General features: G+C 50.0%; 1 protein-coding gene across 1 annotated transcript in view; it reads left to right on the forward strand.

Annotated features, from left to right (window-relative positions):
* Nucleotides 1-12,901, forward strand: part of tcf7 (transcription factor 7) — a gene marked incomplete at its 5' end in the record, with an annotated part of 66,455 nt that overhangs the window by 42,468 nt on the left and 11,086 nt on the right. Inside the window, 3 exons of the mRNA XM_079214039.1 lie at nucleotides 3,052-3,139; nucleotides 6,037-6,126; nucleotides 7,380-7,499. Coding sequence (XP_079070165.1) covers nucleotides 3,052-3,139; nucleotides 6,037-6,126; nucleotides 7,380-7,499 — 298 coding nt within the window. The remainder of the gene's footprint in view (nucleotides 1-3,051; nucleotides 3,140-6,036; nucleotides 6,127-7,379; nucleotides 7,500-12,901) is intronic.

Below are 12,901 nucleotides of genomic sequence, written 5' to 3' on the forward strand. Positions count from 1 at the left end.
ACTTTCACTCTCAGTGGTTAGAGCCACCACAGCACGTTATCGACGCTAAAAAGATAGGGGAAGGGTTTTCAGCTCGCCGAGTCTTGTTTTTAACGCGCACAACGGTGCGACACAACACCGAGCGCGGGTTTGACTCAGATGGTTTTCCCGCCAAAGTCATTTCCCGCTGAAATCGTTTCCTGAGACGATGCGGAGACCGTGAGATAGTCTTTTCAGCCGTTATTAAAAGGGGCATTCCAAAGAAAACTGCCCCGTTACTGCTGCTAATTTCCCCCGTTTAGGTTTCCCAACAACAAACAGGGCTGCAAGACAAAAAAACACACACACACACAAAAAACCCACACACACATGTGACTCACCAGCGTGGCGTTTCCATCACAGTCAAAGTGTGACGGATTAACAGTGAAGATGTTCAGGACTTTTGCTTTGATGTGGGCCCGTACAGTCAAATATATGATACTTTCTCTTTTCTGTATTTAGATATTTCTTTGTCACATTATTTAGATAGTTATTACTTTATTTAATTCCCTAATGGTACTGATGCTACATTCATAAGTAAAAATAAACATGAAAATCAGTCTTGAATGTCCATTTTATGTTCATTTAAACTGTAAAAAAATATTTGACATCATTTTGGGAAATTATCATGGTTACCTTGCTGTGAAAGTAGCATATTGCTACAAACTAAACAAAATAACGTGGGACTCAACCCCACAAATGAACACTTCAAATGGGTGGAGGTCATGGCCAATTTTTTTTTTACTTTTATGCTGAGAAATCATGTTTTGTGCATCGTTTTGGCATCGCTCAAAAACTTCTACAATACCCATGAGCCTTAGCCAGCGTAATACGGAAATAAGGCGGTCAGATGAGGGAATTGCAGCGGTAGAGGATTCAAAACTCTTAGGTGAAGAAGTCTTTCAATATTTACCCGTAATTCAAATTAATTAGACCTGCAGATTTGTGTTTTCACGTTGTTTCAACAGAATAAGCTGAAGCTTCTGTCTGAGGTGAGCACGGAAAATAACTTTGAAGCTCTCTAATTGGATGTTTTTTTTTGGTGAAATGCACCATGGGAGTCGCAGTCAAACAGGCTTCCACCTTTTGGTACTTGTATGAAAGTATATTCGGCAGCATAATGTTCTATGGCAGCTGTTACTGTTGTGATCATTTCAGTCCACTAATATTGTCCATTTTCTTTTGTTTAGTTTTGTTGGTGTCAGTCAGTTTGCTTCAGCTTCTCTCACAGAAACAAGTGGAGTCTGAACCCTCAGGTCTGAACGCAGCCCGAGGGTTTGATATCGCCGGAGACCTCCACACGTAAGCGGGATACGTGTGACGGTCAGAGAGCCAGAGCTTTCTTATTTTTAAACCGTCATCACCGTCCTTTATGCATGCTTTTTGGGGACTTTGGCTTCTGCTCTTTGAAATATCCCATTCCAGGTCATTTCATATCTCGACAACGTTCTTCTTCAACAGATAAACGTCTCTGTGATGTAACCGCATGGTGAAAGCAATATTGTTGCACACTTTTGTGGTCAATTTAAATACTTGATGAATGAAAAGCAGAGAATATTTTCTCATTTTGTGGAAAATGATCAGATATGATCAGAGAATTTTAAGTTAGTGGTTGTGTATCCCGTTGAAAGACGATCATTTATCTTATTGCCTAATATCTGCTTCTGCAAACTGTTACTGTTTTTGTTGTAAACAAATAGATTATGCACGAGCAGAAACATTACAAAAATAATATGACCTGAACGCGTCAACAATTATCTTAACCTTCAACTCAACTGAAGACTTAAACAATTAAATAGTAAATGACCCTATAAAGGATCAATAGATTTGGTTTTAAATCAGATTTGAGTTAGTTTTGTTGACAGGACAGGTGAAGATGAAGATGAGAAGATATCATAAATAATCGGGGGAGGGGGTATTCTGGGAAGGTTGAGGTGTAATGATGGAGGAAGAGCAGGAGAAGTCTGGTAAAGAGAGAAGTACAGGAGGAGAGGTGAGGAGGAGGAGGAGGAGGAGGAGGAGGAGGAACAAAGAATGAGGGAGGAAAGAGAAGAAGGCAGGAAGGGCGTGGTGAGATGGAGGGGGAGGACGGACCGGAGTGGTGAGACGGGTCGACTGACTCAGTCGCATTCCTGCCGTCCAGATTTATGGCGGCTCGGGGTCCTGAAACAGGCCCCGGAGCCGAGGCCAAATTACAGTCATCCAGAGCATTCCTGCTGCAAACACAGGTTAGCAGCCAGGCCGCGGCCTAAGTGCTAGGTGCTGCCTGCTGACAAATGACTTCCTTTGAAGGAGAGAGAGAGAGAGAGAGAGAGAGAGAGAGAGAGAGAGAGACTATGTGACAGGGCCGAGGCCGAGCTGTCTGCGTTTCTTTAAAAAGAAAAATAGTAAGAAGGAAAGATGGGTTTGTTTGTTTGTTTGTGAGTATGTTTGGGTGTTCTTGTTCCAATGGTTGATTTAGAGTTGTTCTATTCCAGTGAAAACAATGGAGTCATTTTTAGGGTGCATTCGTAAGAAAAGATCCGGGCTCGTTAATCGTAAATCTGCAGCGTTTCTGCGCCGTGCTATCGTTAGCTGTGGCTAACGTCCCACATCTCACATCATTCATCGCCGTCCTCGCTGGCAACGACACTCACACACACACACACAGTATCATGTACACTCTCAGACACACAAACACACTGTGACGAGGATGGGAACAGGAGTGTATGTCCTGCGTAGAGTGTATCTTTGTCTTTTTAATACCAAGTTCCCAGACTACTAATAGCGCTAATAGCCCATCAGACCCGGGCCCGAGGCCCGCCAACCTAATGGGTGTGTGTGTGTGTGTGTGTGTGCGTGTGCGTGTGTGTGTGTCTGTGTGTGTGTGTGTGTGTGCGTGCGTGTGTGTTTACCAGACAAAAAGACAGAGACATGGCAGCATTTATTTAGTGTGTCTGTACTTATGACGTCTTTAGTGACAAAATGCAAGAGACACAAGATGTTTATACGTGTGCGTGTGTGTGTGTGCGCGCGCGCGTGTGTGTCCTCCAGGCATTCACAGGCACCAGTCTCAGGACCTCTCAGGGTACTACTCCCTCCCTCCAGGCGGCGTCGGCCAGATCACTCCCTCCATGGGCTGGTGAGTCTCTCTCACACACACACACCTTGTTTGTTGTTTAACTCACAATCTCTGCCTCACATTAAAGGAACACAACAGGTCTGTCTCTTACACAATGAGAGCTCAAGCCGTTAGTTCGGGAGAAAATTAATCGGCAACTATTTCTATCGTGAGTCATTTAGTTTTTTTTAAATCAAAACAGCCTGAAATCCACCGGCTCCGGCCTCTAAACGTGATGATTTTTCTGGTTTTCTTCGTCTTCTGTAGAGGTAAACTGAATATCTTTGCATTTAGGACCGCCTGTCAGACAAAACGAGGAATTAAAATATGTCAAATTGCTTTAGATTTTTTTAATATATATATTTAAGCGATTATTGACCAAACAGCAGTTTAATCAGCACTGAAGATAATCGTTTGCTCCAGACCGACAAACACACTCCCTAATTAAACCTCGGCACCTTTAACCCAAACCCAGAACCCTCCAACGCTCATTTTTTTCCCAGAAAGCCTTCTGCTAATCTTCACATCTCACCTCTGCCTCCCTAAACACCATCAACATCATCATTATCATCATCATCTCCCCAGCATCACACACATACACACAAACACACTCTGACCCGGGTCAGTCACATACATCACTGTCTCTCCTGGTGTCAGCGCGGCTAACCCGAGGCCCCCGCTGGCATGGAAACCACCTCCTTTGATCCTCCGTGTTTGGGACGACCGACTGACGGTCTTTTCGGTCAAAACAAAGAGGAATGTGCACAACTGCAACGTCAAGACCGACACATCGAACCCTACCGAGTCCTCTGCATGCATGTTTCCACTGAACATAAAGAGTAAATGACCAATAAAGAGACGCCAAAAGTCCTGCAATACCACCTGAGTATGCAACTAAATGCATATGTGTTCCTCAAGGTGAGGTGGATTGTGAGAAACGTCGGCGGCTCCAGCTAGGTGAATGAGCTAAATATAGAGCCGCCATATTTAGTCATCCCGTTCAGAGTTTCCATCCATGCCGAGTCGATTATGAGTTTGCGGTGTAGTGAACAGACGTTCATTGATTTATGGATCACAAGCACAAACCCACGGTATCTGAGCTTGGACTAAATCCCTGCAGCAGTTTAAGGCTTACATCAAAAATGTCATGAAGATTTAGAAGCAGAAGCTTAAAACTTTTATTTGTGCACTTATATCCACACACATGTGTGTTTACGTCCCCGGATATTTCTCAAGTCTGTGATTTACAGGCCCCGCCCCCCCCCGACACTTCTCTGTGAATTTTCAGAAATATTATGGACAGCTAATCTCCTTTAAACCAGATTATCTGGTTTTCGGCCACTTGTCGCGTGTTTTTCTTTGTTGCGAGCAAAGAGAGAATGAGCCAGTAAATGTCAAGTCATTGTTTCTCTGTTGTCTCAGCCTCCACATGTCCCCATGAATTACGAGGACTTACTCGAGATGAATTCTTGTTTTTATTGTGAGGAAGCAGCTCTGCAGCTCCACGGTGAGAGTCTCACAAACATGCTGCATTATTTATATTAAATATAGTGTGAAACGAGAGTTTTAAAGCCTCTTCAGCTTTTATCCGGCGAAGCCGAGTGAGAAGGTACAGCCTCGTCCTTAAAGGGACACCCCAAAAGAATCTAAAAAGACATAAAGTGCTATTGATCAATGAAGACTGTTTTGGTGTGAATTGCCTGTAGTTTTGGAGATCGCCCAGTTGTATCAGGGGCAGACAGATGTCTCCAGGATCAGGCAACCCGCACCGAAACAGTCGAGACTGATGAACAGGTAGAAGAATGTGTGTTTTGGACTTCCAGGGTGAACTGTCCCTTTTTAAGGAGCGACGCATTGTCTGACCTCAAGGGAAACCGCTTTGCTTTTGTACGTTCTGTCCTTTTCCCCCCACAAAATATGGAACCGGAACTGCAGTCTTTTTGAGCCCCTGGGTGCCGGACCGCCCTTCGTCTTCAACTGCCCACCTGTGACTGAACCTCGTAGTCCAAGTGTAACGGAGAAAAATGCATTTAATTCCCAGCATACCTCTGTCCAGCCATGCCTGTCACACAAGGAGCGATGTTGTGCATGATTGCTCCGAGTCTCCCCCCGGCCGAAAGGCCTCTGCTGTCGGGCATTCCCTGTATGTGCAGCACTGAGAAGAGGAAGTGTGTGTGTATGTGTGTGTGTGATGACGATTGCAAAGGTGCTTTAAATACTAGATGTGGATTGGAGTGTGTGTGTGTGTGTGTGTGTGTGTGTGTGTGTGTGTGTGCATACCTTGATGAGTCGGATGAGGAAGGCGGGAGGCGGGGGGTGGTCATATTGGCTCTCAGGAGGTAGAAGTGTGGTTTTCTACATATCAAAGGCTCTTGCTTACATCCCATCTCCACCCTCGACCTCCCGCGGTGTGTGTGTGTGTGTGTGTGTGTGTGTTTCGGTTCCCGGTAAGCTGAGTATTGACATGCAGCTGTCAACAGTGCCGATCCAGACGCTCCAGGGGGGGAGCTCCTACAATAGATGCAAATAGGAATCAAACCGCCAGATTTCACTTCACTGAACAATGAGACGAGTCTGGTTTCTTTTTGCTTCTTACGAAACACAACAAAGTAAAAGATACTTACTCGTATATTAAAATATGAGAGAGATAGAATATGAGTTCCTGGACAAAAATAATAATCAACATTTGAGCGGAGAGGAAATTAAATATGTAAGATGTTTTCAAAAGACAAATAAATATGTTTGGAAGTTCAGATTCCCCAAACTGTGCCTCCTGGTGGGGATTTCAGACCCCCCCCCCCCAAATATAATGATGATTATTATTTTTTTTAAATCAAAAAGGAGCCACCGAAACACTTTCACCTGTGAAGCTAAAAGTCACCTGTTGCCGTCTCTCCCCTCCGCTGTGCTTGTGGCAGGCAGAGCCAGCCGGTCTACCCGGGCCTGCCACCCTGTGGCTTCAGGCAGCCCTACTCGTCCAGCCTCTCCAGCACTGCCTCCTACTCCAGGTATCGTAGCACCGAGGCCCCACACCCCCCACCGGGGCCCAAGGCCCCCCCCCCAACGGGGCCAAAAGAAAGCTCCGCTCTTGCGTCCTCGACTTTTGAGGGTTTGCATCTTCTGTGTCGGCTTTCGTTGTTGACAGCGTTTCGCCCCCAAGCAGGCCGAGTCGGGTCAAAAACTGAGCCAAGCTAGCCGCTGCAGCAGACACGCACACACAAGCACGCACAAACACACAGAGACACACACAGAGACACACACACAGAAACACATACACAGAGACACGCACGCACGCACGCACACACACGCACACACACACACACACACACACACACACACACACACACACACACACACACACACACACACACACGAGTACCATCAGAGCTGCTTTTTTTCCTTGCTGTTGCAACTTTTGTGTGAGATCCTGTTATGCCACTTTTTTGTTCTTCAAGGACATTCGCAGGAACAATAAAAAAAGAGCATGACACCTCTTCCTCTTGTATTTTCGGCCAGGTGTTTTTTTAATGTTTTTTTGGTGCTCAAATTTGATCCTGAACCATCTCACACAGAACGTTAGTCGGTGCTTGCAAACACACGGATGCTTTCTCGCTTTGCCAGTTGGTCTCGTGCAGAGGTCGTGTCACACAGGTGGTTGTCTGTGTGTTGTTTTTAAAATCCCCACAATTTAAAAGCGATATCACAACTTTTAACCTGTTGCTCAGAGAGGACGTTTTTCCTCTGGATTCACTATTTTCCCAACAATAACCATGACTAACTTGGGTTAAAAATCAAACAAAAGGAATATTTTTTGGGGACTCTTATCTGCTGCCTATTGCTGCTTCTTCGACAGACAAGGTGCTGAAATGACAAGCCTTCTTTTTAGCGTATTAAACAAATTGATTTGGATCCTAAGTGACTGAGTTCCCTCGTCTCCCAACCTCTCACTCCTCTGCAATGCGAGGGCGCCCTCTAGTGGTGACAAATGCTCACGTCTTTGCTGAATAGAAAGAAGAAGAAAAATAACTAAATCACACATTTTAAACACGCACACCATCCCAGTTGAAAAAAGCTCCTAACTCGAGCACCTACATCTCCCGTTGAGACGCTTTTCACGCTTTCAGGCCCGTCGCTCACCAAAAGGTGGCGCTCTTTCTTTAGAAGCTCCGCTCTGACTCCCTGACTCAAAGAATGTATCTTCTGTTTGTCTTCTTTCTCTCATCTCCCTCCCACACACGCCTTTTTCTTTCACCTCCACCAGGTTCCCTCACTCACTGATGCTTGGCCCGTCGAGCATGCATCCTACGGGGATCCCCCACCCAGCCATAGTGCCCCCTACAGGCAAACAGGAGCACGATCAGTATGACAGAGGCATGTACATGTAAGTATTGGCCTGTTCATCTTATCCTCCTTTTCTAGCGTCTTAGTTTATTGTTGCACTAATTCATGCTCTGTTTGTGTCACAACACTGGATTTTTCTTGCAGGATTTTACTTTAATTTTGTTTTTATTTAATTCTGTAGCTGACTCTTTTTTTACCGGTGAAGGGTTGTTTTCTCTTGAAGGAATAGTTTAGCACATTGGGAAGTATGCAGATTTGCTTTCTTGGCGAGTTAAGAGAGAATCAATAACACTCATGTTCATTAGATACTGAATGAAGCTACAAGCCAGGAGATGGTTAGCTTAGCTTTGTTAGAGGGGGTGTGGTGTTGAGGGCCCAAATGCACAGACGCAGCAGTTCAAGTTCCAAGGGCGGACTTTATTGCGACAAAAAAAAACACAACGAATAGACAAACTAATACCAACGGTAATGTCCAGCGAACACAGGAGATCCACCTCCCCTGCTCCAGAGTCGGGAGGGCAACTCAACCGCTCTTGTGAAGGCTGCTCTTGAAGCACGCCGGACGGATTACGCTCCAGAGTCGGGAGGGCAACTCAACCGCTCTTGTAGTCAATGCTCTTGAAGCACACCAGACTGATTCCGCTCCAGAGTCGGGAGGGCAATTCAACCGCTCTTGTGATCCACTCTCACCTGAAGAAGCAAACCAGACTGGAACTGGAACAACCCAACAAATGAGCCAGGTACGCAGTGGTCCCTAAATCACCTGCCGGTGATCAAGGCAATGCACAACAGCTGGGATGAAGGAGAGGGGCGTGGCAGTGGGCGGAAACCGGGGGTGGAGACTTACGAGCAGACAGGGAATCCAACAGTACCCCCCCTTAACGGGAGCCTCTTGGCGAACCACCGGATCTACCAGGGTTCTGTCGATGGTAGTCTCTAATGAGCTCCGGATCAAGAATCCGAGAACGGGGCACCCAGCACCGTTCCTCTGGGCCATACCCCTCCCAGTCTACCAGGTACTGATATCCCCTACCCCGCCGGCGGACATCCAGGAGGCGATTGACCGTGTAGACGGGGCCCCCCTCAATGAGACGGGGGGGTGGAGGGGGTACAGACGGAGGATTTAAGGGACTGGAGACAACGGGCTTGAGGAGAGAGACATGAAATACTGGGTGAATTCTCATGGAACGAGGCAGCTGAAGTTTGACCGACACCGGGTTGACGATGGAGATGATGGGATAAGGGCCGACATATCTGGGGGAGAGCTTCCTACACTCGTGTGCGGAGGGGGATGTCCTTGGCCGAAAGCCACACCAATTGACCAACACGGTAGTCCGGGGCTGGAACACACCGTCGATTCGCCGATCTCCTGTTCTGTTCTGCTGTGCGAAGTAGAGCGGCCCGAGTCTCTCTCCACACGCGTCTACAACGACGGGCATTGCTTTGGACCGAAGGTACGGCAACCTCAACCTCCTGGCTGGGGAACAGGGGAGGCTGAAAACCCAAAGCCTCAAATGGGGACAGCCCGGTGGCAGTAGATGTGTGGGAATTGTGGGCGTACTCGACCCACGGAAGGTGACGGCTCCATGACGAGGGATTGGTGGCGGTCACACACCTGAGGATGGCCTCGAGCTCCTGGTTCATCCTCTCAGTCTGGCCATTAGTCTGTGGGTGGAATCCTGAGGAGAGGCTGGCCGTGGCGCCGAGGGTGTGACAGAAGGCCTTCCACAACTGGGACGAAAACTGAGGACCGCGGTCCGAAACTGTCCGCCGGGATGCCATGAAGCCTCACCACATGTAGAACTAGCAGATCGGCGGTTTCACGGGCCGATGGAAGCTTGGGCAGGGGAATTAAGTGAGCAGCCTTTGAAAACCGGTCCACAACCGTCAGAATGACGGTGTTGGTGTCAGATAGAGGGAAACCAGTAACGAAATCCACACCGATATGGGACCACGGCCGTTGGGGCACAGGAAGTGGTCTGAGTAACCCCACGGAAGGTCGATGTGAAGCCTTGTTGCGGGCGCACGTAGTGCAGGCCAGCACATACGAACGCGTATCCTCCTCGAGGGACGGCTACCAAAAGATGCGGTGGAGCCAGTTTATAGTTCGGCGGATGCCCGGGTGGCCCGAAAGACGGGACTCGTGGGCCCACCGCAGGATTTGGGAACGGGCGGCCTCAGGAACAAACAGGCGGTTCGGGGGACCTCCTCCGGGGTCAGGCTGGGTGTGCTGGGCCTCACGTACCACCCTCTCAATCTCCCAGGTGACTGCACCCAGCACGCACGAGGCGGGCAGGATGGTGTCGAGAGTAGAACCTCCCTCCTGCGGAGCAAACTGACGGAGAGTGCGTCCGGCTTGGTGTTCTTGTGCCCTGGCCGGAAGGTGATGGTGAAGTTGAAGCGTGTGAAGAACAAAGCCCAGCGGGCCTGGCAGGAATTGAGGCGTCTCGCCGAATGGATATATTCCAAATTGTGGTGGTCGGTCCATACAATGAAGGGAAGCACCGATCCCTCCAGCCAGTGCCTCCACTCCTCCAAGGTTAACTTGACCGCCAACAGTTCGCGGTTGCCAACGTCATAATTCCTCTCCGCCGGGGACAATCTGCGGGAGAAGAAGGCACAAGGATGGAGCTTGGAGTCGGAAGCGGACCGCTGGGAAAGTACAGCTCCGACTCCGGTGTCCGAGGTGTCCACCTCGACGACAAACTGGCGGGTCTCGTCTGGGTGGACCAGGATCGGGGCCGAGACGAACCGATCCTTGAGGGCCCAAAAAGCCCCGTCGGCCTCTGGGGTCCATGAAAAACGGACCTTGGAAGAGGTGAGTCGTGTCAGTGGTTCTGCCGTTCGGCTGTAGTTCCGAATGAACCGACGATAGAAATTGGCGAACCCCAGAAACTGCTGAAGCTTCTTTCTTGAAGTGGGCACCGGCCACTCCGTTACTGCCTTAACCTTCTCGGGGTCCTTTCTCACCTGACCCTCCTCGATAAAGACCCCCAGGAACTGCACAGATGTAACGTGGAACTCACACTCCTCAGCCTTCACGAAGAGCTGATTCTCCAACAGCCGTTGCAAAACCAGGCGAACATGGTTGGTGTGCTCCTGGGGGTTCGGGGAGAAGATGAGAATGTCGTCAATATACACAAACCGGTTCAAGAAGTCGCGGAGGACATCGTTCACTAGGGCCTGAAAGACGGCAGGGGCATTAGTTAGTCCAAACGGCATCACCAAATATTCAAAGTGTCCCAGGGGTGTGTTAAAGGCCGTCTTCCATTCGTCCCCCTCGCGAATTCGGACCAAGTGGTAAGCGTTGCGGAGATCCAGCTTGGTAAATATCTTGGCTCCAGCTAGGGATTCGAACACAGAGGACATCAAGGGCAACGGGTATTTATTCTTGATAGTGATTTGATTCAAACCTCTGTAGTCGATGCAGGGATGGAGGCTCTTATCCTTCTTCGAGACGAAGAAGAAACCCGCTCCCACAGGTGCTGAAGTGGAGCGTATGATTCCAGCGGCGACCGAGTCCGTGATGTACCTCTCTATAGACTCACGTTCTGGCCGGGAGAGATTATATAACCGGCTCGAGGGAAGTGGAGCGCCCGGGAGCAGGTCAATGGCACAATCGTATGGACGATGAGGGGGAAGTGAAAGAGCCCGCTCCTTGCTGAACGCCTCTCCCAAATCCACATACTCCTGAGGCACTGCGACGAGGCCAGGACCAGTGTCAGACTTGCTGGGGGGAGTAACCTGACGGGGCAGCGCAGATCTGAGGCAGCGAGAATGACAAGCAGAACTCCAGCCAGTGATCCTACCTCCAGCCCAATCAATCTGAGGATTATGCTCCTTGAGCCAGGGAAGTCCCAGAACCAAGGGTGTCTGGGGGGACGGAAACGCATAGAACCGGGTATTCTGACTGTGATTGCCAGACACGTGCAGGGAAATTGGCTGAGTCCAGTGTGTTACCTCCGCCAGTGAACTGCCATCCAATGCGCTCACCAGCAGAGTGCGCTCTAGCGCCTCCACAGGAATTCCTTGACTCCTAATAAAGTCAGTGTCCAAAAAGTTCTGTTCAGCCCCGGAATCAATGAGGGCTGACAGGTGCACAGGCCCTGATGACAGCCTCAGGGTGGCAGGAAACAATGACCGAGACTCAGAATGGGGAATTCTCCTTGACCCACTCGCCAGCACCCCCACTCCTACTGACGAGCTCTCTCTTTTGGCCGAGCGGAGCACACGGCCATGCGGTGTCCCGACTCCCCGCAGTACAGGCAGCTTCCTGTGCGGAGGCGTCTCTCTCTTTCCTCCTCAGAGAGATGAATCCGCCCGAGCTGCATTGGCTCCGGTTCCAACGGGGGAGGGGCCGAGGAAGGGGAGCGGGCGCGCGCCTGGCCGTACCGTCCGACCGGGCTCGGGGGCTGAGAGCCGGGAGCGGAAGAAAACTGACGCACCGGATTGGAAGACCGGTAGTGCCTCTCCCGACGGCGTTCCCGAATACGGCTGTCCATCCTGACTGTGAGAGCAATGAGCTCCTCTAAGGAATCCGGTTCGTCCCGGACGGCCAGTTCATCTCTCAGAAGCTCCGACAGACTGCAGCGGTATATTCCTTTCAGCGCCTCACTCCCCCATCCCGACTCCGCCGCCAGAATCTGGAAATCCACGGAGTATTCTGCTGCGCTGGTGGACCCCTGGCGGAGACTGAGCAGGTGCTGTACAACGTCCCGGGTGTACACCGGGTGGTCGAATACGCTCTCGAAAGCCTCCTTGAAGCGCTCGTAGGAGACCCGAGTAAAACGTCTGTGGAGCCACGCCTCAGCCCAGACCAGCGCCTTACCACGTAGCAAACCCACCGTATATGCCACCTTCGCATTGTCCGAGGCGTACGTGCGGGGCTGCTGGGTGAAAACAAACCGACACTGGAGCACGAACCCTCGGTACTCCCCAGACTCCTCGTCCTCCGGGACCGGCTCCGCGGCGGCGGGGCGGCGCAACGAGAGGTTGTGTGGTGTTGGCCGAGGAGAGCGCCGTGCAAGGCAACCGCCCCCTGCAGCTGATCTGCAGCAAGCGATGCTGCTGCAGCAGCTGGGTCCGTCATCTTCGGTCGGGTTGTTCTGTTAGAGGGGGTGTGGTGTTGAGGACCCAAATGCACAGACGCAGCAGTTCAAGTTCCAAGGGCGGACTTTATTGCGACAAAACAAAACACAACAAATAGACAAACTAATACCAACGGTAATGTCCAGCGAACACAGGAGATCCACCTCCCCTGCTCCAGAGTTGGGAGGGCAACTCAACCGCTCTTGTGAAGGCTGCTCTTGAAGCACGCCGGACGGATTACGCTCCAGAGTCGGGAGGGCAACTCAACCGCTCTTGTGATCCACTCTCACCTGAAGAAGCAAACCAGACTGGAACTGGAACAACCCGACAAATGAGCCAGGTACGCAGTGGTCC

This window comes from Taurulus bubalis (genome assembly GCF_910589615.1).
Source record: "Taurulus bubalis genome assembly, chromosome: 2".
In the NCBI taxonomy this organism is placed as follows: domain Eukaryota; kingdom Metazoa; phylum Chordata; class Actinopteri; order Perciformes; family Cottidae; genus Taurulus; species Taurulus bubalis.